Source organism: Hydractinia symbiolongicarpus, chromosome 12 (assembly GCF_029227915.1).
Source record: "Hydractinia symbiolongicarpus strain clone_291-10 chromosome 12, HSymV2.1, whole genome shotgun sequence".
NCBI classification, from domain to species: domain Eukaryota; kingdom Metazoa; phylum Cnidaria; class Hydrozoa; order Anthoathecata; family Hydractiniidae; genus Hydractinia; species Hydractinia symbiolongicarpus.
In genome coordinates this window covers 24,850,435-24,874,282 of record NC_079886.1, presented here as the reverse complement: position 1 = coordinate 24,874,282, position 23,848 = coordinate 24,850,435, and the positions used below count along the sequence as shown (strand labels likewise).

At 34.0% G+C, this 23,848-nt stretch overlaps 2 protein-coding genes across 2 annotated transcripts; both read right to left on the bottom strand.

Moving 5' to 3' along the window:
- Positions 1-505: 505 nt before the first annotated feature.
- Positions 506-4,063, bottom strand: LOC130622738 (steryl-sulfatase-like). The gene is made up of 3 exons (XM_057438235.1): positions 2,722-4,063; positions 1,675-2,184; positions 506-862 (listed from the first exon to the last, which is right to left on the bottom strand). Exons 1-3 carry the CDS (start codon positions 3,836-3,838, stop codon positions 537-539), a joined length of 1,953 nt encoding a protein of 650 aa, XP_057294218.1. The 5' UTR covers positions 3,839-4,063; the 3' UTR covers positions 506-536.
- A 141-nt stretch (positions 4,064-4,204) lies between these two features.
- LOC130622740 (glycylpeptide N-tetradecanoyltransferase 1-like) lies at positions 4,205-21,866 on the bottom strand. The gene is made up of 12 exons (XM_057438236.1): positions 21,433-21,866; positions 14,169-14,293; positions 13,366-13,457; positions 13,068-13,184; positions 12,271-12,441; positions 10,312-10,420; positions 9,896-9,967; positions 7,647-7,685; positions 7,274-7,333; positions 6,562-6,729; positions 5,801-5,938; positions 4,205-5,168 (listed from the first exon to the last, which is right to left on the bottom strand). The coding sequence occupies exons 1-12, from the start codon at positions 21,788-21,790 to the stop codon at positions 5,148-5,150; spliced, it is 1,470 nt and encodes a 489-aa protein (XP_057294219.1). The 5' UTR covers positions 21,791-21,866; the 3' UTR covers positions 4,205-5,147.
- Positions 21,867-23,848: the final 1,982 nt, after the last annotated feature.

The following is a 23,848-nucleotide window of genomic DNA, read 5'->3' as shown; positions in this document are numbered from 1 at the left end:
CTCCAAATAATGGAGAGATATTCTTTTTTACAATCTTTTTTGCTACCAACCACACCTTAATTCTGTGACCAAAAAGTCCAAAAAATGTTAAGCAAACACATCGAAAAGGGAACTCTTTTCAGAATAACAATTCCTTATTGCCAACCAAATACAGTTATCACGGCCAACTTCTAAGGTCAGATCGTTTTAATTGAGAAAGGCCTGGCCCTCTGATAAAGCCCTTTTGTCACCGTTCTTATTACCTTCAACGCAGTGTATTTTTCACAAATAATTAACGACAGTGAAGCGAGAACATAGATAAACTTGGAAAAAAAATATTGCGAACAATTTTGAAAGTGTTGTGTGCTGATAATAAATCAAACTAAAATGAAACATGGAATCGAGTATCAAATATCTCCTTCACTTTCTAGAATAGAATTCTTTAAAAAAAATCGCGATACGGACAGGGAAGAAAATGCTATACATTGTGAATAATTCTCAAATAAAGCTTTAAAACAAAAGAAGATAAGAAACAAGAATATTCTATTAAGAGCTAGTTAATTATCCGTAATTGAGCGTGTTATATCCGAAAAATCGTCATGGCTTGGTAAACTTTCACAATAAGGAAAATCCTGACACGGCAGTAACCATGGATACACCGGCATTTCGAATTCTGATGACCACATCTTTCTATTCTGTCGTTCTGTTAGATGGTGCTCGTAAAGCTGGGTGATGTTATGGTAAACTCCTTCATAAAATTCGCCAGCATCCTCTCTGTTCAACCAGTTTGGACAATCTTCGCTGGAACAATTGTGCACGTGGTGTACAGAGCGATGCAAGTCAACAAGCAACGGAGTTGTTAACTTTCTGATATTACCAGAAGCTGAAAATATAAACGTTAAGTTAATTAATTTTCGCAAATTTCGCGAATTTTATCCATATTAGCGAAAATTATTCCGCGCGAAATTCCTAAAATAAGGAAATTCGCTATAAAATTAATTTCGCAAAACAGAGGGTTTTTTCGTTTTATTTTCTCTAGCTTTTTTCGGTAATTTTCTGTTTTTTAATTGATAAAAATAACAGTCAGTCAATGAAAGGCTGCCTTATGTCAATAAACACGCCTGAAATAAATTGCGAGAAAATACTAAACTCGTAAAAAATATTTCTTTGCATTTTGACTGATTCGCGAAAATTAACCTTCGCGACAATTTATCCTTTGGACATCGCGAAAATTAATTAACTTAATTAATCAACAAGCTGGATGATTTTTGTCCCACCTTTATCCAGAAAGAAGTGAATATTTTTTCTGTCAATGGAAATTAGCAGAATTTATCTTGTTTATCCCGGGATGGTGTGTTTATATGAAAAAAAACATCTCGCCTGAGCTCACGCGGGACTTCATATACGAAAATGATTTTTAGTACATTTATTAATGAGGGCGAATCCTGACAAACGTACCATCCCCGCAAACGCCCCGTCCTGCATCTTATGTGAACACCCCCTGAATAAGCTCGTGACAATCTCGAAGATAATTTACCGGAAACAATAAAAAAAAACATACTTCTCTGAATTTTCTTATGAATATCTAATCTTTTTCCAGATCGTATGGAAATTTGGACCATAACATTGGACCATTGGACCATAACATAAAATACGAAATAAAAACAAAAATTGAATAGAATAACTACTACCTACCATCCAGGTAAGAATACATCATCTGATACCTTCCCTGGTATGTAACTGCTACTGGTTTCTCTACGTTGAAGTAATGAAACATAACCCTTGCTGGCATGAGTGCTCCTTCCTTGGAGTGACTACTGACAGAGTTGTCACTGAAGTCTTCTTCTACATAAGCTTCCACAGTAACATCATCATCTTCAGTCTCTGTAACCAATTTGATTGGTTGAGTATACGGACCATCTTGAGAAGAACTTTCAGAAAAAACGTTTTTATCATGTGTTTCAGTTAAATCAAAACTTTCAGAATTACTTTCTGGTATAGCCGACATGTTTTCTTCATTGGAAGTAAAGAGACTATTGTGTGTTCGATTATTGAAGTGGCATGACGTCATATGCAAGATTGTGTCGAAAATATCGGTCACTGGAGCTGCATGAAAAACCTTACCTTGTGCAGAATCACTAATTGAAGGCTGTTTTATAAACAATGGTATCTTTAACCGGTTACTCCACAATGTATCCTCAAGCACTGAAAATAAAACCAATAAATCAATGTACGGCACTAGAAAATAGAGCACCCCATAGCGGACGGTATAGTCCAGTTAATGCATGCAAAACCATCACATAGAAGGATTGGAATTGAAATAAAGCGGCAACAACAACAACAACAAAATGAAATAGGTATATATCTAATCTATTTAAGTTTTTAGTTTTTCACAGCTACCAATAAGCCATGCGGCAGAAATGTTCAGAATCAGACCAGTCTACCTTTTGCCCGAAATACGAGGGTAAAAAGAACTGGTGGAAGAAATAAAAGTTTTAAAAAATAATTGGATTCTAAAGTGACAATTGTAATTACATTTTTAGTATAGTCTACATGTTACAGAGTTACGTGCAGTTACGAGCATAGCGAGAAAAGCTTATTGTATAACTATGTATGCATTTGCCGTTCTATAAAAGACTTTCTGGGAAGATCTTGTGATAAAACGAATAGACAGGAGATAGAACAAAACTTCCGCCACATTACAACAAGATAAGCACAGAACATAAACTGAAAAGAGCTAACCTTCAATGGTGCGAAAATTCTTCTTGCTGTATCGCTCGTGTATCTCCATGTGACCAGAAAATCTTTTCTTTTGATTTTTACTTCCAGTCAGCAATATGATACTGTCATTATAGAGATTCTTCTTTTTCAAATTTGATAGTATTTCCCCAATACTCCAGTCTAACTCCAGTAAAGCACTGTTCCGCATGTCCATCGACTTCGTTCGAAAGAAATTAGAGTGAAATAAAGGCATGTTCATTTTCATGTAATTTAACACCATAAAAAAGGGCGTCACGCCCTCGGCCCCGAGCAGTTCGCTACTATGCTTTGTGAGAAGCATGGTTAAGTTATCCAACTCGTAAGGTTGCTGTAGGATGGTGTTATGGTAGTATAAAACGCACGAAGCTGAACGCTGAGCCATAAACAAGTTTAGCAGCACGTAAAACGCCAATGACGTACAAAAAGTATAAATCAATAAATTTATAAACATCCTAAAGGTAATTAATCGAAACCACACTAATGAAGTTAAAAAAACAACTACTATCGTCCATAAAAAAGACGCCTTGTAGAATAAGTTTGTATACGGGTGTTCCCAATCCGGGCTGGGTGACGACTTATTAGAATCTTTTCTATGACACCACTCGTCGTGAGGGTGGGCGGTGCCCAACCACGTATCAAACCCATGCTCTGTGGGAAAACGGTTACCCTTTTCACCAAGTCCCAACTTCCAGTAACCAATAAACCACGTCTTGTAACTACACGAACGTAACAACTCCGCAACAGTTACTTCATCAGTATCTAGACCACCTGTACTCGCCAGACTAGGAAAGTAATCGAATGGAAGAAGCTTTCCTCTTATCATTCCAATGTCGACAGCTGCTTTGCCAGTAAACAACGCAGCAAAGTTCGATGAAGATGAGAGTTCTCCGTATATATTGTGAAACGAAACGCTGTCCTCTCGGAGTTTGTAAATATTAGGTAAAGCATCTTTACTGATAATGTTTTCGTCGATCAGATGTAACACTTTTATAACTTCATTGATGCTTTCAATGTAGAAAAGCACAACATTCGGTTTAGATGTACCAACTGACGTGGATGATATTACAATCAGAAGTAAAAGGACTGTCTTGACTGCCATAAATTTGTTTGATGACAAATTGTTCAAGGCATGACTTACTTTCGGAGTGAACAAATTAAACGAAATATAAAAATATAACTTGCCATACTTCTGATTGGTTTCAACAAAGCAGAATATTGTTCCTTGCTGCACGTTGTACCATACTATTTCCCATTCTTCAACTTTCTTGAGATAGATTAGATATTTCTTCACTAGCAGGAAAAACCCTTATTACATGTCAACGCTAAAATTGTAACATTGGACATTAAAAGTTTTTTGCTAATTCGCGAAAAATGTTATTGGCTGATTCGCGCACAAAATTCTCAAATATTTAAGTAGCAAAACCCTTAAAGCAGCGCTTCCAAACAGGCAAACAAAAAAAATATATAAACCATATTAAAATTATGAAATTTAAAACAAGAATACATTTAATCTACAACAGCGTCTCACATGACAGATTTTTAAATCCAGTTTAGAATCTCTGGCAGTAGTCAGATGTTGACAGTAGTCAGATGTACGAGCAAGTTTTATAACCGTTTCAATAATAACTAAACACGGGACACATAACGTAATATTAGCCGTAAAACAAGCTTGAGAAATAATGCAAAGAAAACAACCGAGACATTTTGTTTCCTCCATAAATTATATTCGCTTCTGATAAACTTTAATTTAAATAGTGGTTTTAAAGAGAAAAATCCATGAGAAAATGGCACGAGAGAAATTAGCTATGAAAGGGTAAAAATGATATCGGCAGAAATCAAAACTAATAGTTTCGACGTTTACGAAGTTCAATCGTAATTAATTAGTCGTTATCAATTTAAATGAAAAACGAAAAGTGATTTAAATTGCACGAAAAATCCAAACGTATTCATCACAATTATATAAATCTTTACGATTTACACGCAGACAGCTAGCTAGTTATAGCTAGCTAGTTATAGCTAGATAGTCATAGCTAGATAGTTATAGCTAGATAGTTATAGCTAGATAGTCATAGCTAGATAGTTATAGCTAGATAGTTATAGCTAGATAGTTATAGCTAGATAGTTATAGCTAGATAGTTATAGCTAAATTGTAATAGCTAAGTTGTGGAATAAAAACATCGTCTAACAAATACGCAATTAAAACATCTACAACTCAAATAGTATAAAAATAAAAATTGACAAAAAGGCGAAGAAAATAAAATAATTGTTATGTTTTGTTCTTATTAAAACCAACGATAATAGATATCTTGTTAGAAACTTGCATGGCTTGTGTGGAAGGAACCAGTCCACTGCAGTTGCTCGTAACTTGGTCTCGCACCTGCTGACAACACTATATGATCACTTCTGTTTTATTGTAGAACCAGTCCGATCTACAGAAAGACAAAAACAAAAAATAAAAAAAGCGCCATACAATTTTCAACGCAAGCATTTTGAGGATATTCGGAGCGCTTTCCTGACTCTCTTGTGAAAAAAATTATTTTAGCCACAAAATGTTTGTAAGAAACAAAGTAGTCACCCTAAAACTTAAGACACTTTTACTAGTTAAAAAACTTAAAAAAAATTAAGTAGAGACTTTTTTTTAAAATTCCTCCCATCAATCTCCATAGTAGCTATTACGTCTATCAGGGGCGTAAGAAACAATTTTTTTTATTTTTTAGATTTTCGGCAAGGGTAAACCATGTTTTTTTCCTATAGGATAAGATTTTAAAAATTAGCCCCTCCAGATTGCCAGAAAAATGCATCGAAATTCAACAAAATTGTATGGGTATAGTACGCCCAAGTGTGTATAGTACGCCAAGAAAACAGTATTTTAAATTTTGTTTAATATAGACTAAATTAAGCAACGTGTTAAAAAACTTTTTCTAGTAACATGATCTCAGAATTTTAAAAACTTGAACTATTTGGTCGTTTCTTTGGTTTCTTAAAAAAAATAAGACGTGCATTAGCAGGTTTGCTTCTTAGAGCCAGTTTTCCTTATAGTTACACAGATAAAATGACTTACAGCTCGTTCACCGATTGTTGGACATTTCCAATTATACAGATAGTAGTTAAGATTTCCATCTCCAATTCCAAATTTTAATTCTTCTAAAAACTGATCATTGTGCATCAGGTTAAGTGCGTTGAACACATCGAAATCATTCTACAATTAAATACGAATTCAAATATTGTATACATGTCAAATAAGCGTGCAGTTTTCAAGCAAGGTTAAGATCTTACGTTACTGAACAGTTGTGTCACAATAAGAACAGCTTTAGAAAATTTCACACAGTTTATTTTCTCAAAAACTACATAAGTAAATAACAACGATTCTTCATCATCAAACACAAATACTTTCTTATTTTCAATACTTCAGTAATCTCATGCTACCAGAAGATTAGGTTTAATAGAATATGCAAAAGCTTTAAATAAGCAACAAGTTAGCCTTGGGCGAAGCTCAAGATAGATTTCATCATCCGTTTTTTCAAAGGAATATATTTTTTAAGGTTAGCTTTCTTAATTTTGAAGGGGATTTCATAAGACGTTAAACCCTCTATACTTTTAAATGCTTTTTAACGCAATCTATAAATTTATATTTGCTAATTTATTACCATATTTCACGAGTTTGAATTAAAAATTTTTTAAAAAAGCCAAAATGATCTTGGCATTGGACTTTACGCACTACCATTTCATTCCTCATTGGTTAAAAATGCAAAACGAGGATAACATATCATTTTAACACCACTACACTTATAAAATATATTTATTGTGAATTGTTGTACATACATTTTTCGCTACCACTAAAGCGTCATTCATAAGTTCGGATAGTTTGGCTTGTGATGCTACATTGTAGAAGGAGTAAGCTGCTTTTAATGTTTTATGTTTTGGATGGTCCACAACTGTCGATGGAAGCGTGTAAAAACTAACCATATCTGTCACATTTCCTTTGTCATCCTGAGTAAAGAGAAATTTGAAATGCAAATTATTAGGCAGGAAAGAGATGAAATACACCTTTGTACGAGTTTATTTTTCTAAACTGGTATAGCAAAATTTATAATTTAAATCTTTGACGGTTTTTCTGAGCTCCCTGCTTGGAAAAAGATATTGAAGTAAAGTCTAACTTTTTTTTTTCAACAAAGTGATCTAATTATCTGATTAAAAAAAATAAAGCACTTACGGAAACAACTCAAAAAAAATATTTGGCACATCACATAATCCAGGAAGAAAGAAAGTAGTACCCCAGTAACAAATCAACACATTTCATTATAAACTTACAAAACGAATTATCAAGATAAAATTTAAAATGACAATGGTTTTACTATTTTTTTTAATAAAAAGCAATGATCATATTGCCATGGCAAAACCACCTTCATTTAGAAATCAGAAGTATTAAATTGTAGTAAAAAAGTGTGGTTAAAATCAAGAGAAGAAATTTTTATCAAGTGTTTACATCTGGTTTTTGTATCCACTGCACAAGCAATATCACAGAACTACCTACCGTTGCGACGTAACATGTTACAACACCATCTCTGGGTAAAAACCAGTGCTCAAATTCCTCCTAAAAAGAACAAGTAACGTAAAAACAGATATTGGTTGCACTTTTACATATCATGTTTCTCCTTTTTAATATAACTTTGGATTTACCAAATGGACATGTTGCATGAAAGGAGTTAGACAAACTTTTTATAAAAAGTGAGCAGTTTCTTCATCTTCAAAATAATGACAGTGAAAATAAATTAAGTGTTTCTAACATCACTGTTTTTTTTTTGTCAAAAGAACTTTTTATTTTAACTAGCATATTATTTTCAACCTAAAAAAATTTAAAGTGAAGAGCAACAATAAAGTTTAAGAAACAATCATAAGCGACCTACTTCAGTAAAATTAGGAGCTAGTTGAAATTGTGATAAATACTAAATAAATAAAAATAAATTATAGTATCATACAGTAGTACTATTATAATGAAAGAGAACTACTTTGTTCATCACTAACATACTGCCTGGCAGTGAGCGGGATTCGATCCGCGGTCCCCATAACTGGGAGCCGCAGACGAACCCACTACACTACGTGCGGCAATATTTAAGGGATGAACTCAGATAGTTTATCCGGATGGTGTGTATACATAGGTGAATATTTATCATAGCACATCCGTATTTCATTCTCAACAGAGAATGCTTCACCCCGATCAGTGTTAGTGTGTTAGTGATGAACAAAGTAGTTCTCTTTCATTATGACTTACACGCATGTGCTTAGTCATGCATAATGAGGTAAAGTCCTCATGCTGCAAATGAGTAAAAAAAAGTTCTAGCGCCCTAGAGGGGAATTCCCCTGCACATCCGCTAAAAATAATCAAAAATCAACGCATGCGCAGTAAAGATGTGACAAACGTCCACCCCTCAAGGTTGAATTGCGTACGCAGGGAGAAGATGAGTTGGTTCAGGAGGCGAAACATATGGAAAAAATTGGTTGAAGAGGATCCCCTGCTGCTCAAATATGTACCGGACCAGTTCAAGACGCAGGAGATGTGCGACAACGCTGTTGAAGAGGATCATCACCTGTTCAAGTATGTGCCGGACCAGTTCATGACGCATGAGATGTGCGACAAGGCTGTTGAAGAGGATCCCCACCTGTTCATATATGTCCCGGATTGGTTTGTTACCCGGGACATGCGTAGCTCCATTAACCCTAAATTACTCGAGGCCTACCATCAGAGGAAAATCCAGAAAGCTAGGATTAAGGAGGAGCTGCTTCCATTGGCCTGCCATCCCGACAGGGCTGTGGACTGGTGCTTTTCGGAGGATGAAAAGGCAGGTCTCGAAAAGTTGTGGAGCTCCTAAGTTATCTTATAACCCAAAGGATTATGAGATAAGATGAAAAATACTACTAATAAACTGTCAGCAATAAAAATTCGATATATTTGGAACAGCAGTAATCATGACCTTCCTGGTTGGCACAGGTCTCTCCCTCCTACTTATGGCCTTAGCATTAGTACAAGAATCAGAGAGGGGCAAGGAGAATGAGCGGAGGATTCAGTACCTAGAGGATGATGTTTATAACTGTAAATAAATGAAACAATGTAAGGACTGTGAAAGGGTACTTGACGAGTTTGATAGATGTACCTGTGGACGTAGGTTTGTGATGAAAGCTAAAATATTGTGCTGGTACTGCTACAAGAAATATGTATCACCTAGCTGTGGGTAGCTGTGTATGTAAAACGAGAAGCAATCTTTGGAGCCTGTTTGAATAAGCAGGATGCTACAATTTGAAGAAGAGATTGTCAACACTAAAATTTTCTACTCATTTGCTGCTACCTTTACGGACATCAATGATATCAACGTGGACAGTGTCAGATCCCATTCCTGCCAACGGAGGTAAGCATAATCGGTACATCGCAGGGTATCATACATGAGACCTCGTAGTAGCCCTCAGGGTAAAAACACCAAAAATCTGGTCCCACATGGAGTAAGCCGATACAATGCCAATGCTGTACCGGCGATAAGTCTTGATTTCGAAGAGTACCCTGATTGGGTTGAAAAGTATCGTCCAATTTGGTCCAAGATCGAAGAGCTGATTTCTGAGCAATTGACGACGGAGCCCGTCATGATCAGAGGTCTGATCGGGGTGAAGCATTCTCTGTTGAGAATGAAATACGGATGAGCTATGATAAATATTCACCTATGAGTAGTACTATTACTTGCTCAAATTTTTTCAGAACAGGTTCACAAAAAAATTAAGTACTAGACTAAACAAAATTTATGAAACTTTTGGTAGCAGAAAAGAAACAGGATCAATTATAGTTTCAGAGAAGAGAAAATTGTTTACGTAGCTGAAAACTAGTGGATTTCTATTCCTTTTATTAAAATACAGCAAAACCCGATCACATTAAAGGCAGTTCTAATGCCCCGATTACATTGGAGGGTGTTCTTATGCATGACTTCAAATACATATCTAATTGGACAAGCCTACATGTTCCTCTCAACAAATTATAATACAGAAACTCAAAGACTTGAAATTAAGAAAACAAATGCATAAAAAGCGTGGCTTTAAAAACACTTTATATTATTGAATCAGAAGATAGAAGATAGAAAAGTGATTGCTTACAAAGAAAACAACAACAAAATACCTTTGATAATAACGTATGTCCAGATTTTACATCTTTGTGTGTCATCGGTCGTAAGCCAGGTGTTTTTGTAGTCTGTAAAACAAAAAATTATCCTTGTCAAACCTTATTATTATCTGTACATAAAATGCTTATCAGATATAGTAATGAATAATACGTAATTTAGGATCAACACAATAAATAAAGCGTTTTGTGTAAACTAGACGAAAGGGATGGAGGGGGTTAAGGGGTAGCCCTTAAAGGTTTCACCAATACACAGTTTTCACCATAGCTGCACATTTAACTTTTAGGCATAAATGCTATATGAAAAACATGTTTCCACACAGGGGAGAGGGTGTGTAAAAAATAAAAATAAAGGGTACAAAAAACTGTAAATATCTAAAACACAAACTCGTACAATTATTTTAGCGCTAACTAACCTCCGGTAGTTTATACAACTTTATAGTCCTCTGCATTGTCATATTTCTCTTCAAATGCGAAAACTTAACATCTATTAATTTCTTTGGGTTAAGAGAACGGTGCCAGTACCTAAAGCGCAATGAATAAACTTTATTTTATAAATAATTTTAAACTACAAAAACAAACTCATACAAAAAAACACATTTAAACTGTATATTTCATTAAAAAGTATTAAAACTCTGGAAGTGGGTATTCAATGTTTAAAATGAGAAATTCTAAATCCTTCTCTTTTATAAATATATGCTTTATATGAAGATCAGGCTGGGATTTTAGGTTAAAAAAAAAGTCCATTAATTAGAACAGTAAAGAAATAAAAATGACCACATTGGTTAGAATTTAGGTACGTTACTATTGCTAATTATTATCCTCAACAGGTTGAATAAGTGCCCATTCGATAACTTAAGGTAACTCATTTTTGGTCTCAAGCCTTAGTACCGTTGTTTTGTTTTACTAAGCTTCTAAAATTATGCTGGGTGACCACTAATAAAATGAGAACAAAAGTAAGGATATTAAGGAGAATTAAGGAGACAAATGGACATTTTTAAGGATATTTTGCTGCAAACGAGAATAAAAAAATAAGGATAATTAAGGAGAAAACCAATTTTAGTTCTCTATCTGTAATGTTACATACTATGTTCTATGATAAAAAAAATTATACACATTATACAAATATATATAAATTATGTCCTGAAAGATAGAAAATATAGGATTTCAGGTAACATAGAAATATGCTTTATTTCACTGGTGATGAACAATCCATAAACACATTTCCAAAAAAGTTACGATCAGAAAAATTAAGAAATAAGAAATAAGGAGAAATTAAGGAGAATGGCTAAAATTCAATTTTTTAAAGTAGTAAGGAGATTTTTTTTTTTAAGGTTATTTCGGGAATTTAAGAGGAGTGGTCACCCTGGATATATAAAATAAATTTATATATAAACGCAACACAGAAATTTTCCCTGTGGTTTGTAAATAGGACTATTAATAAATCTAAACAAAAATTAAATTGTCTATAAAACAAATAAGACTTATCCAGTCCACTTATAAAGAGCAATGACTTAATCAGTCACATCTAACATCTTCATATTCCGTTATAGGACGTAATCTAGTAATCTAAAATAGTGGCTGTATATCCGAAATAACAATGCCATCAAGATTTTTTTAAAGCTTACCTCCAGTGACCAAAAAAGTTTAACTAAAACGACTATTCGCTTGGATTTACCAATAATTTTTTCGTAAAATACGTACTTATACTCTCAAGATAAAATAAAAGTTTTTCTGTTTTTTTTGCCATACACTACATTTAATTGAGCTAAATTTAGGCATGTGACATAGTGGAGTATTTAGAGGACACTTCCTAGAAATATTGCAACGCGACTGTATATTGATTGATGCTTTTTTCTTGCTTTGTAAACTTTGTTCAACAATAGTTTTTCATGCTGTTGCAAAATCCTTTTTTTGGCTCCCACTGAAATAAAAATATTGCTCTGAAAAATCATTAATTTTAGCTTTATTTTATTGATAGGGGTATAAAAAAATATGAAATGCTCCACTATATTAAAACTCTGCCACTATTGTAAACAGGTTTTGCAGTTCATTTTAACAACCTTAAGGGGTCTTATTTTACAAAGTTGCAAGTTTTGAACAAAATGAATATTTTTTTTCCTAACCAGTACATTACCTGGAGTTCATTTGGATAAACTTTTATGTCATGGAGGTAAGCTTTTAATTATAAATGAAATATAATTTCTCCACAATTTGTATAAAATGGGATTATAACACTTATATTTTGGAGTAAATAGTTAGCTTCTCTAATAAAATGGAAATTCGGAATAAATTCAAATTGAGAAGTAGATGTCTCATGGCTACTGATAATGGAACACCAGATTACTCTCTATACTGCTCTCATTTGTACTAACCTGCATGTTCCAACAGGTTTGGGTAAAACGATTCCTGCAGTATAAACAGCCTGAAATATTCCTTCCATATTAACACGCCTCGTGATTTCTCTAATTAAAACAGGTGCTACTCGTTTTGACCGTAGCTTTTTATGCACACATAAGAAATTAATTTCAACCATCTTTACATATCTATGAAAGAAAGAAGAACAAATCAACAACACAGAAATTATGTTCTGACCGCATTTGAAGAACTGGTAAAACAATGTAGCTTAGGTCCATTCTTTCTTGCAGCAAAGATTTCCACTGTTACTTGCATTTTGTGTATAAACAGAATTTCTTTAGAAGGCATTTATAGAAAACACCAACTTAAGCAAACTACAAACCAAATAAAATCGTTTTCTAATGATCGTAAGTCACACAAGTATTCTTATCCAGAGCTAAGGTACCGATACATTCAATGGTTGCCTAGTTGAGCAGTTGCACTTAATTGCTTAAAATCTTGTGGGTCACGTTTAATTTAAAATTTCTCTATACAATCCCCATCCATAGGAGTACTAATAGGATATGTTTCTAGGCAGTAGAATTTTACATGTCTGGTTCTAGATCAGGTTCCATACAGGTTCCATACTTTTCTTGCAACAGAAACTCTTTTAAGGATGTCTGTTGCAAATTTTGTGCTTTAAAACGGAGGTCTGTGCACACAATCACATAAAACTTTTTTTTTTGCTTTAGTTTTAGTAAAGCAGAGACTCCCACAGCTATACAAAGACCTTTGTGAAAAACAAACACAAAAAATATAATACTTTGGGACCTACTTTTCATATATTTTAATATTGGCTGGCACTGCACTGATAAAGCCAACTAGTTTATTGTTAGATACCACCCGAACTCCACAATGCCATTGCATTTTCCAGCCTGGTGGACGAAGTGCCCTTTAAAAACATGAAATAAAGTTAAAAACAGATTAGTCAGTTATTTACAAGACAAGTCCACAGATCCATAACAATAAATTTGAAGTTTTCAGTACAAAAAAAAATCAATTTATGAGTACCTGAGCAATATGTCACACTAACATCCCTAAAAAAATCTTTTTGGGGATAAAAATATACATACCATGTCAGAAATTCAGGTGAATAATCGAATCGAAACATATTGTCATCATCTTCAACATAGTTTTCGTTTAGTAGTGTATACAACTCCTTTAACTAGAATTTAAAATAATATAAAAACTTAAGTGTTGATGTTTGCAATTTCAAATTTTCTAGCAAAAGATTTTCTGCTCACAAAGAAAGAAAAAACAACACATAAACAAAGTTGAACATGGGACATGTGACGATTTAAGGTAGAGTTTAACCAAATATGCAATGACAGTTGAAGCAAATATTTCTTGTTTTTTTCCTAGCTTAAACATTTTAAGTAACATCATACAGCTCATTTTAGCATGTGGGAAATTCCATACATTGAGAAAAAGGGTATATTTCAATTCAAAAATTACAAACCCAGGAATGAGCTAGAATTTTTTCCAATTATGGCTGTTACGCCCCAATTTCTGTGAGAGTCTCACGGAGGACAGACGATGCACAGAAACAGCTTTTCTGATGGTTACTTTTTGTTACAACGATAAAGATTTCAATTTATTATATTGCGGGTTTAACACACTTGCTACTATTTTCAAGTCCTTATGCGCACCTGACTGCAGCAAATAATACAACCACATGCTTTGACCACATGCGCATCAATTTAAAATGATAAAAAGAATAGAACAATGTGTTGTGCAGCCATATGACAAAACTAGTTAATAAAAAATAGATGAATGATTTGGAAAGTCAATTAGTAATTTTAATGGGGAATTGTCTATGTAATAAACAAAATAAAGGCTGGCGAACGTCCCGAAACCTAAAAAATATCATATTTACCACTTCTTCATTCCCTAGATCTAGAGTATCCCATACAAATCCACCAGGCAGGGAGAATGATTCTTGTCGTATGTCTTCTTTATCTCCTTCAACAGGTTCGTTAATATCTTCTTCAATCCTGTCACCTACAAAAAAACCCTGAAAATGTACACTGATTTTCCAGACAGTAACTTGTGTTTCCTTGAGAAAACAAAGGAAATTTGCTTTTTGTTTTATTAGTTACTGTGACATAAAAGACAATACATTAATAAAATTTTAAAAATTGTTTTCTTCACTGAATAAAATTATATATATAACTAAAAAATAACATTGATGTCCAAAATACTTTTAAACTCCTTGAGCTTCAAATAGCAGGACACCTTTCATTTGTGAGAACTAATTTAATATTTGAATTTTTTTTTTTGAAACAATAAACATTTGCTTTTTTAGACAGGGATCTTATATTCATCATCATTCTCTGCTTAACTTCCACTTTCCATGCTAGCTTGGGTTGTACATTGTATATAAACTTTTTCCAATCTGACCTACATTGTCAATTCTAAACTAAAATTTCTTTGCATTAAGTCTGTCCTTAGTACCTCTAGGTTTTGTCTCGAGAACTGTCAATTCTCTAAACTTTCTTACCAATTTACCCATTATTTCTATGTGTCACAAACAACTTAATCTCTTTAATGTCATGAATACTTATGAATACACAATTAGACTTTGAGTATGTTTATGGTATGCTCAATATTGAAAAAACAAACTAAAAACTGAAACAATGCCTTAACCTATAATGGGTGAATGTGTTAAAACAAAAGGCCTACTCATACAAATATTCAGATAGTGGTGCTAATTTGGCTATAAAAGACTGCATTTAATTAATATACCTATGTCATTAGAAAACACACATCAGAAGGGTTTACCAAGGCTAACAATTATGCACTTCTCATGTACCCAATGCTTAAAAGTCCAACACGAAATTGTGTAAGTACCAGCCCTTTCCTGTAAACCTCAGAAAAAATTTTTTATTAACTGATAGCTATTTTATTTTCATTCATTTAAATGAGAAATCTGTAGCATTTATTGGTTAAAAACCCTTAACAATAAGCTTTACAAAGCACAGCATAAATTTAACCTTCGCAACACCATAATGACAGCTATGAATAGAAACAACATTGCCAAAGGGTTTGTCCAGAGAGTTTTTCTAAAAGCTACAAAGAGATACAGCCATTCCAACTCTTTTAATAACATTTAGCCATTTTAATTGTAGTTTTGAATTCACATCAGCCCACCCTTGAAAATAAGGTTAGGGTCACCTGACCAACTTACTCTGAAAAACAAAACTCAATTTGGGAGTCAGTTATTTGTGAAAAAAAAAAAAACATATTGTTTTTTTTTCCACACACAAAACCAACACCACCAAAGTTTACCTTTTGCATCAGCATTTATAAAGCAAAGTAGATTGATTACTTTTTGTGCTTGATACTAATCTTGCTTGTTGATACCATGTAAATAATTGTCACTGTTTTTCAAGGGACTTGTTGCAATTTTAGAAAAAATATGTACATAAAATGGCATACATATAAGAAGCATTTTATAGATTTTCAGAAATTCTTCTACAGCTTTTGCTTCTATGCTCATTCGCAAAGTTTATTATGATTAAAGGGATATCTCGATTTTAGTAAGTTCTTGTCTAAAATGTGATGGTCACTGATAAATTAAAGTCTTGTTCAATATATTATCATGTTTCTGAGTTGAGTTTTGAGATCAGATCATATCAGATGAGATTGTAAGGTTTGTGTGGCAAGTATCATCAACAGTCTTGTTTTTTTGGGTTTGTTTGAAGTATTGAAAACTTAAATCCAATGTGCATGTGGTTAAAATGAGGTCAAAATCAACACCAATGATGATATTAGGCTCTTCTTCTAGTACAGTGGTAATTGTATTAGTCAACAAGTTTATTACATTAAGTATATGTGCATAACATCTTTAAACTTTATTAGAAAATGATATTAAATGCTTTAAAAGTGTACTCTCTAACATAAAAAGCGAAGCAAATACAAATCTTACACAACTGATCTTTGCAGAGCTATAAATCGGTCCCCCAAGGTTACAATAATTCAAAATGGGGGAGCAATCTTAATGAATCGAATAAGATATATTTTGGTTCTTTTTTACTGTAAATAATAAGAAAGAAGACATTGATTTCCATGTGAATTGGGGGAGCAATTAATGGCTCAGCTAGTTTCTCATTTCTCAGAATTGGGCAAAATTAAATTCGTATGAGTTTAAAAAAATTCGTATGAGTTTTAAATTAAATTCGTAAAATTTTAAATTAAATTTGTATGAGTTAAATCCGTACGAGTTTAACAAAAAAATTGTATGAGATTTTAATTAGATGCGTATGGTTTTTAAAAAAAGAAAATCGTTTGACATTGTATTAAATACGTATATGAGTTTTAAAATAAAATTTGTTTGAGTTTTATAATTAGATGCATATGTTTTTTTTAAAAAAATTCGTATATATTGGAAGAATATATATTGGAAGAATCATTATCAGAGGTTGCTTAACACTGAGTTTGATTGGGACGAGGATAATTTGTCTGGTGATGATGTCGTAGAAGGGCCAGCCATGCAGATCAAGACAGAATGGGTAGTGGAGGCTATTAGGAAAATGAAGATTGGCAAGGCTGCAGGAGTATCAGGTATTGTTGCAGAGATGGTAAAAGCATCTGGATATATTGGAGTTGAGCTTATTACAAGTCTTGCTAACCAGATTATAAAGGATGGTGCTATTCCGAGTGAGTGGCAGTCGAGTGTAATAGTGAATTGTTTCAAGGGCAAGGGTGATGCATTAGAAAGGGGTAACTATAGAGGTTTGAAGTTGGTTGATCAAGTAATGAAAGTTATTGAAAGAGTGATTGATAAGTTACTTAGAGAAAGAATTGATATAGATAAGATGCAATTTGGTTTTGTTCCAGGGCGTGGCACTACAGATGCAATATTTTTACTCAGACAGCTTCAGGAAAAGTATTTAGGAAAGAGAAAGAATCTCTATTTTGCCTTTGTAGATTTAGAGAAAGCTTTTGATAGAGTGCCACGTAAAGTTATTTGGTGGGCTATGAGAAAATTAGGTGTGGATGAGTGGCTAGTTACGATGGTTCAGTCTATGTACAGCAATGCTAGAAGTCGTGTCAGGATTAACGATTCACTTAGTGATGAATTTAGTGTAAATGTTGGTGTACATCAGGGTTCTGTACTTAGTCCTTTGTTGTTTATTCTAGTCTTAGAAGCGCTGTCGATGGAGTTCAGAACAGGTTGCCCATGGGAGTTATTGTATGCAGATGGTTTGGTTCTCATAGCAGAGTCGATGGAAGAATTAGTTGAAAAGTTTGAGAAGTGGAAGAAAGGACTAGAAAAGAAAGGGCTGAAGGTAAACACAGCAAAGTCTAAAGTCATGATAAGTAGCATTGCAGCCAGGTGTGACCCTGTAGTTGGAAAGTGGCCTTGTGGAGTTTGCAGGAAAGGGGTTGGTAGTAACTCAATTTTTTGTCAGACTTGCAAGCATTGGGTACATAAGAAGTGCAGTAGTATTAGTGGAAGGTTAAGAGCTGGCATACAGTTTGTATGCAAGCGTTGCAAAGGTGAGATTATAGAGAATGAAGTATTTCCAGCTTTAATGATGTACAACAGTGGCTCGTTAGAGATAGTTAAGAACTTCTGTTACTTAGGTGATATGTTGGGCAGTGAAGGGGGTGTTGGAAGAAGTGTTACTTGCAGGATAGGTTCTGCTTGGAAAAAGTTTAGAGAGTTACTTCCTTTATTGACTAGCAGAGTCCTGTCAATTGAGGTAAAAGGTAGGTTGTATGAGGCCTGTGTAAGAAGTGTTATGTTGTACGGTAGTGAGACATGGGCAGTGAAGCAGGAAGATCTTGACCGTTTAGAAAGGATTGATATGAGAATGGTTAGGTGGATGTGTAATGCCAGTCTGAGACACAGAAAGAGTTCAGATGAGCTAAGAAGCAGGCTAAGTCTCTGTAGAATTAAAGATGTTATCCAGATAAGAAGATTGAATTGGCTGGGGCCTTTAGAAAGAATGGAGGAGGATAATTGGGTAAGAAAGTGTAGAGACTTGATAGTTCCTGGGGCAAAGCCCAGAGGCAGACCGAGAAAGACTTGGCAGGAGGTTATAAGGACAGACTTGATAGAGAGGAAGTTGAGTTTAGATCTAACACAGTCTAGATCAGATTGGAAGAGAGTCATTAATATACCCCGTCCAACCCATGCTAGCATGGAAAACGGACGTTAAGCCGAGAATGATGATATAGTACAATCCAGATGTAAGCTTACGCGTACGCTCAAGTTTCACACCTTTTTCTCAAAAGCGGTAGTTGTTCATCTTTTGTTCTTATTAATTATCTTGCGAGTCTTGTAAGTCATTAACTTGCGCGTAATAAACAAGGGATTATTAAAGGAAAAATAGCTTAAAACTGCGCGTAACTATTGTTAAATAGTGTTAACTGTTCCCAATAGCATATTTGCAAATGTTATCAACTCTATCAATGTGACACGAAGAGCCATTGTTTAATAGTTTTATTAAATAAAAGTTTTGCGTGGAAACTAAATGAACTAGCGACAAGGCATTGTTGGTTGCGCGGGTTAAGCGATAGAAATTATAATATTTTTTTAATTTTGATAGAAAAGCTTTTTTAGATCGCGTTTTAAGTTTAAGAACGAAAAACGGTTGTAAAAATGTTTTTTTAGATCGCCTTTTCAAAATTTAAGAACGAAAAGCGGCGATAGAAATGTTTTTTTAGATCGCATTTAAAAGTTTAAAAACAAAAAACGGCGATAGAAATGTTTTTTTAGATCGCATTTTAAAAGTTTAAAAACGAAGAACAGCGATAGAAATGTTTTTTTTAGATCGCATTTTAAAAGTTTAAAAACGAAAAACGGTGATAGAAATGTTTTTTTAGATCGCATTTTAAAAGTTTAAAATCGAAAAACGGCGATAGAAATGTTTTTTATATCGCTTTTTCAAAGTTTAAAATCGAAAAACGGCGATATAAATGTTTTTTAGATCGCTTTAAGTTTAAAAACGAAAAACCGCTATAGAAAAGCTTTTTTAGATCGCTTTTTAAAAGTTTAAAAACGAAAAACAGCAGTAGAAATGTTTTTTAGATCGCATTTTAAAAGTTTAAAAACAAAAAACGGCGATAGAAAAGCTTTTTTAGATCGCTTTTTAAAAGTGTAAAAACGAAAAACGGTGATAGAAAAGCTTTTTTAGATCTCTTTTTTAAGGTTTAAAAACGAAATATAATTCGTATGAAAAAAAGGAAAAAGGGAATATAATTCGTATGACAATTCGTATAAAAGAGAATATAATTCGTATGACAATTCGTATGAAAATTGTATAAAATTCGTATTAGATTTTTTAAAAATCGTATAACTATTTAACACTATACGAATTTTATACGATTTTTATACGAATTAAAAGCAATTAAATTTGTATATATTCGTATAAAATATCATACGAAATTTGTAGACGACCCCTTAATTACTAATCACTAAGATATCTTATTATGTATTTATAAATATATATTTTATCATTATTTATCTTATACACTGGGCCTCCATTGACAGCATTTTTTTTTAAATTGATGGTAGCCACCCTATATAAATATGTTTTAAATATTTTTCCTTGTATTTTCAGATCGGAGCAAGTAAATTTGTTCCCAGGGCCAAAAACAGTATTGCGCCACTCGACCCTTTTCTGTTAACTGTTAGTAACCACAGGTGTACCCTAAAGGAATTAATTTCCGCAAAATTAGTAAAATGGGTTCTTTGAAATTTTTTTTTTGAAAAATATTTTATTTGTATTTATATTGCGTTTGGATCGGAAAATAAAATTCCTGGGTTTTTCCGACTTACTGACAAGTTTTTTTATTATTAAAAGTGAGTCGGTCGGAGGACGTGAACATAACACATTTTTGATGATGGCCTACAGTACCGCTTGAATGTAACTTTACATGTAAGCGAGTTTTACGACCTCATGTAACGATCTGATGTCTACATAAAGAACCTTCACATATCATTTGTTTACACTTAATTGCTTTCATCAAGATTTGATGAATCCTTTTGTTGTTACATGTAACATGCATGTTATTTTTTAAATGTGTTAAGATCACAAAGGCTATTGAAATATATTATTTTAGAAAAATGAACAAACATAACACGTTAAAAGCATTTCTATCGCCGTTTTTCGTTCTTAAACTTTTAAGTAAAGTGAGTAAAAACAATAGATACTTAAATCTTTGTTAAATTTTATTTTCTTTCGTTGATCTCTTGACGACTGTAGCAATTAAATATAACAATGGGACACACTCAGTTCACATGAGCTAATTAAATTTTGAAAACAAGACATGAACTCTATTGTTTTCAACATGCAAAAATAGCTCATCTATTTAACAATAGGTTAACAATAACAACAACAGTTCTGATGCTACCAAAAGCTCATGCAAAGGTGATAACTATCTTGTACATGTAAAGTTACATTCGAGCGGTACTGTAAGAACTCCATCCAGTAGCGAGAGAACCCTTGAAGTACACCCTGGTTCCATAAAATATATTTGTGTTTGTTAGTGGGGCTTTTTATTGGTCAAGAAATTATAACGCTGAAAGCCAAGGTCATTTGCGGGAGAAAAAAGGTGCCGATAAGCCGCAAACACCTGCATATATAAGGGCGAGTTTAGGCGACTTTTCGAATTAAATTGGCGGTTGTCGTCCGAAACCGCACACACTTTCCCGAGCTCGCCCGGAACATTCCCGAAATGCAATTCCTTGTAACATACCATGGGAATGTTAGTTGGAAAAAGGCGCTTGAAGGATAAAGGAGTTAATAAAGTTTACATACAAGTTATTTATCTTTTAAGAACTTCGCTACCACATAGTAAGTTTATTTTAATTTTTATAGTTTTCTGAATCATTAGTGTTTTTTTTTTCTTTTTCGGGCATTGTTCGGGTCTATGCGGGGTTTTTCGCAAAATACTTGATTTTTTTTAAAAAAACCGAAAACACCTGCACTTTTTACGGCGTATGCGGCTTATCGGCACCCTTGTTCGGGAGAGAGAATAACTGAAATCCCATTTTTAAAAAGTTTCTGAATGTGGAAACTGTTTTTCACATTGAAACTGTTTATATCTGTATCCTATTCCAAACTGACAAAGAACAAAAAAAAAACCCTGGATTGGGCTTATTATAAGTAATAGCTAGACATACATACCTAGTTTTGGAACAGGCTGTGTATCCCAAAATAAATAAGTTTTATCATTTGCCTCTTCTTCAGCAGACCGAATAGAACTTCCAGCTATCATTTTTTGCAAAGTTCGAATGTCCATTGTAGGTGCAACCAGTGCCTGCTTTTCTTTTGTTTGTCCATCGACAGCATCGCTTGTTTTTTTCTTTTTTTTCTTCTTGCTGCTTGAACTTGAAGTGGTTACTTTTTCATCGGGTTTAGGTTTAACATCTGATTGTTCTAATTCATTTTGCACCGCTTTTTGATTGTCAAAACCTTGTCTTTGATTCTCTAAATCAGACGATCCACTTTTACTCGTAGTTTCTGCTTCAGTGGGGTCTGCCATTGTACAAGCTATATATACCTGGCTGCGCTAGGTTTGCACGAGGTTCGCTTTCCTTCCTTACTCCGTGCCTAGTAGGGCGTTATTCAATGCCAGGTAACTCAAAATAATTTGTAGCATTTTAAACAAACAAACAAATTCTTTTACAAAAATCAAATTTTTAATTTCTCAATTTTATACAATTTTGACCAAAATGTATTTTCTTCTTAGATTAAAATATTTAATTATCTCAGTCATCTTTTCCCATGCCATAAATAAATTAAAAAGATGGCCAAGGTCGACTAATCTATTCTATGTGGGCACATTGAATCGCGGTACGTTGAACGAATAAAAGATGTGTCCCGTTCTATCTGGAAGAAGGGAAGACCCGAACTGGACATATCAAAAAAAACTATAAAATTCAGACAGTGCAGTGATTTTAAGTTTCAGCCTTCCTTTTAGTGAGAATGTATTTTTACAAAAACACTGTAATGCAACAGATTTGATGAATCCTTTTGTTGTTACATGTAACATGCATGTTATTGTTTAAATGTGTTAAGATCACAACAAAGGCTATTGAAATATATTATTTTAGAAAAATGAACAAACATAACACGTTAAAAGCATTTCTATCGCCGTTTTTCGTTCTTAAACTTTTAAGTAAAGTGAGTAAAAACAATATATACTTAAATCTTTGTTAAATTTTATTTTCTTTTGTTGATCTCTTGATCTCTTGACGACTGTAGCAATTAAATATAACAATCATCATCATCATCATTCTCGGCTTAACGTCCGTTTTCCATGCTAGCATGGGTTGGACGGGGTATATTAATGACCCTCTTCCAATCTGATCTAGACTGTGTTAGATCTAAACTCAACTTCCTCTCTATCAAGTCTGTCCTTATAACCTCCTGCCAAGTCTTTCTTGGTCTGCCTCTGGGCTTTGCCCCAGGAACTATCAAGTCTCTACACTTTCTTACCCAATTATCCTCCTCCATTCTTTCCAAGTGCCCCAGCCAATTCAATCTTCTTATCTGGATAACATCTTTAATTCTACAGAGACTTAGCCTGCTTCTTAGCTCATCTGAACTCTTTCTGTCTCTCAGACTGGCATTACACATCCACCTAACCATTCTCATATCATTCCTTTCTAAACGGTCAAGATCTTCCTGCTTCACTGCCCATGTCTCACTACCGTACAACAACACTTCTTACACAGGCCTCATACAACCTACCTTTTACCTCAATTGACAGGACTCTGCTAGTCAATAAAGGAAGTAACTCTCTAAACTTTTTCCAAGCAGAACCTATCCTGCAAGTAACACTTCTTCCAACACCCCCTTCACTGCCCAACATATCACCTAAGTAACAGAAGTTCTTAACTATCTCTAACGAGCCACTGTTGTACATCATTAAAGCTGGAAATACTTCATTCTCTATAATCTCACCTTTGCAACGCTTGCATACAAACTGTATGCCAGCTCTTAACCTTCCACTAATACTACTGCACTTCTTATGTACCCAATGCTTGCAAGTCTGACAAAAAATTGAGTTACTACCAACCCCTTTCCTGCAAACTCCACAAGGCCACTTTCCAACTACAGGGTCACACTTGGCTGCAATGCTACTTATCATGACTTTAGACTTTGCTGTGTTTACCTTCAGCCCTTTCTCTTCTAGTCCTTTCTTCCACTTCTCAAACTTTTCAACTAATTCTTCCATCGACTCTGCTATGAGAACCAAACCATCTGCATACAATAACTCCCATGGGCAACCTGTTCTGAACTCCATCGACAGCGCTTCTAAGACTAGAATAAACAACAAAGGACTAAGTACAGAACCCTGATGTACACCAACATTTACACTAAATTTATCACTAAGTGAATCGTTAATCCTGACACGACTTCTAGCATTGCTGTACATAGACTGAACCATCGTAACTAGCCACTCATCCGCACCTAATTTTCTCATAGCCCACCAAATAACTTTACGTGGCACTCTATCAAAAGCTTTCTCTAAATCTACAAAGGCAAAATAGAGATTCTTTCTCTTTCCTAAATACTTTTCCTGAAGCTGTCTGAG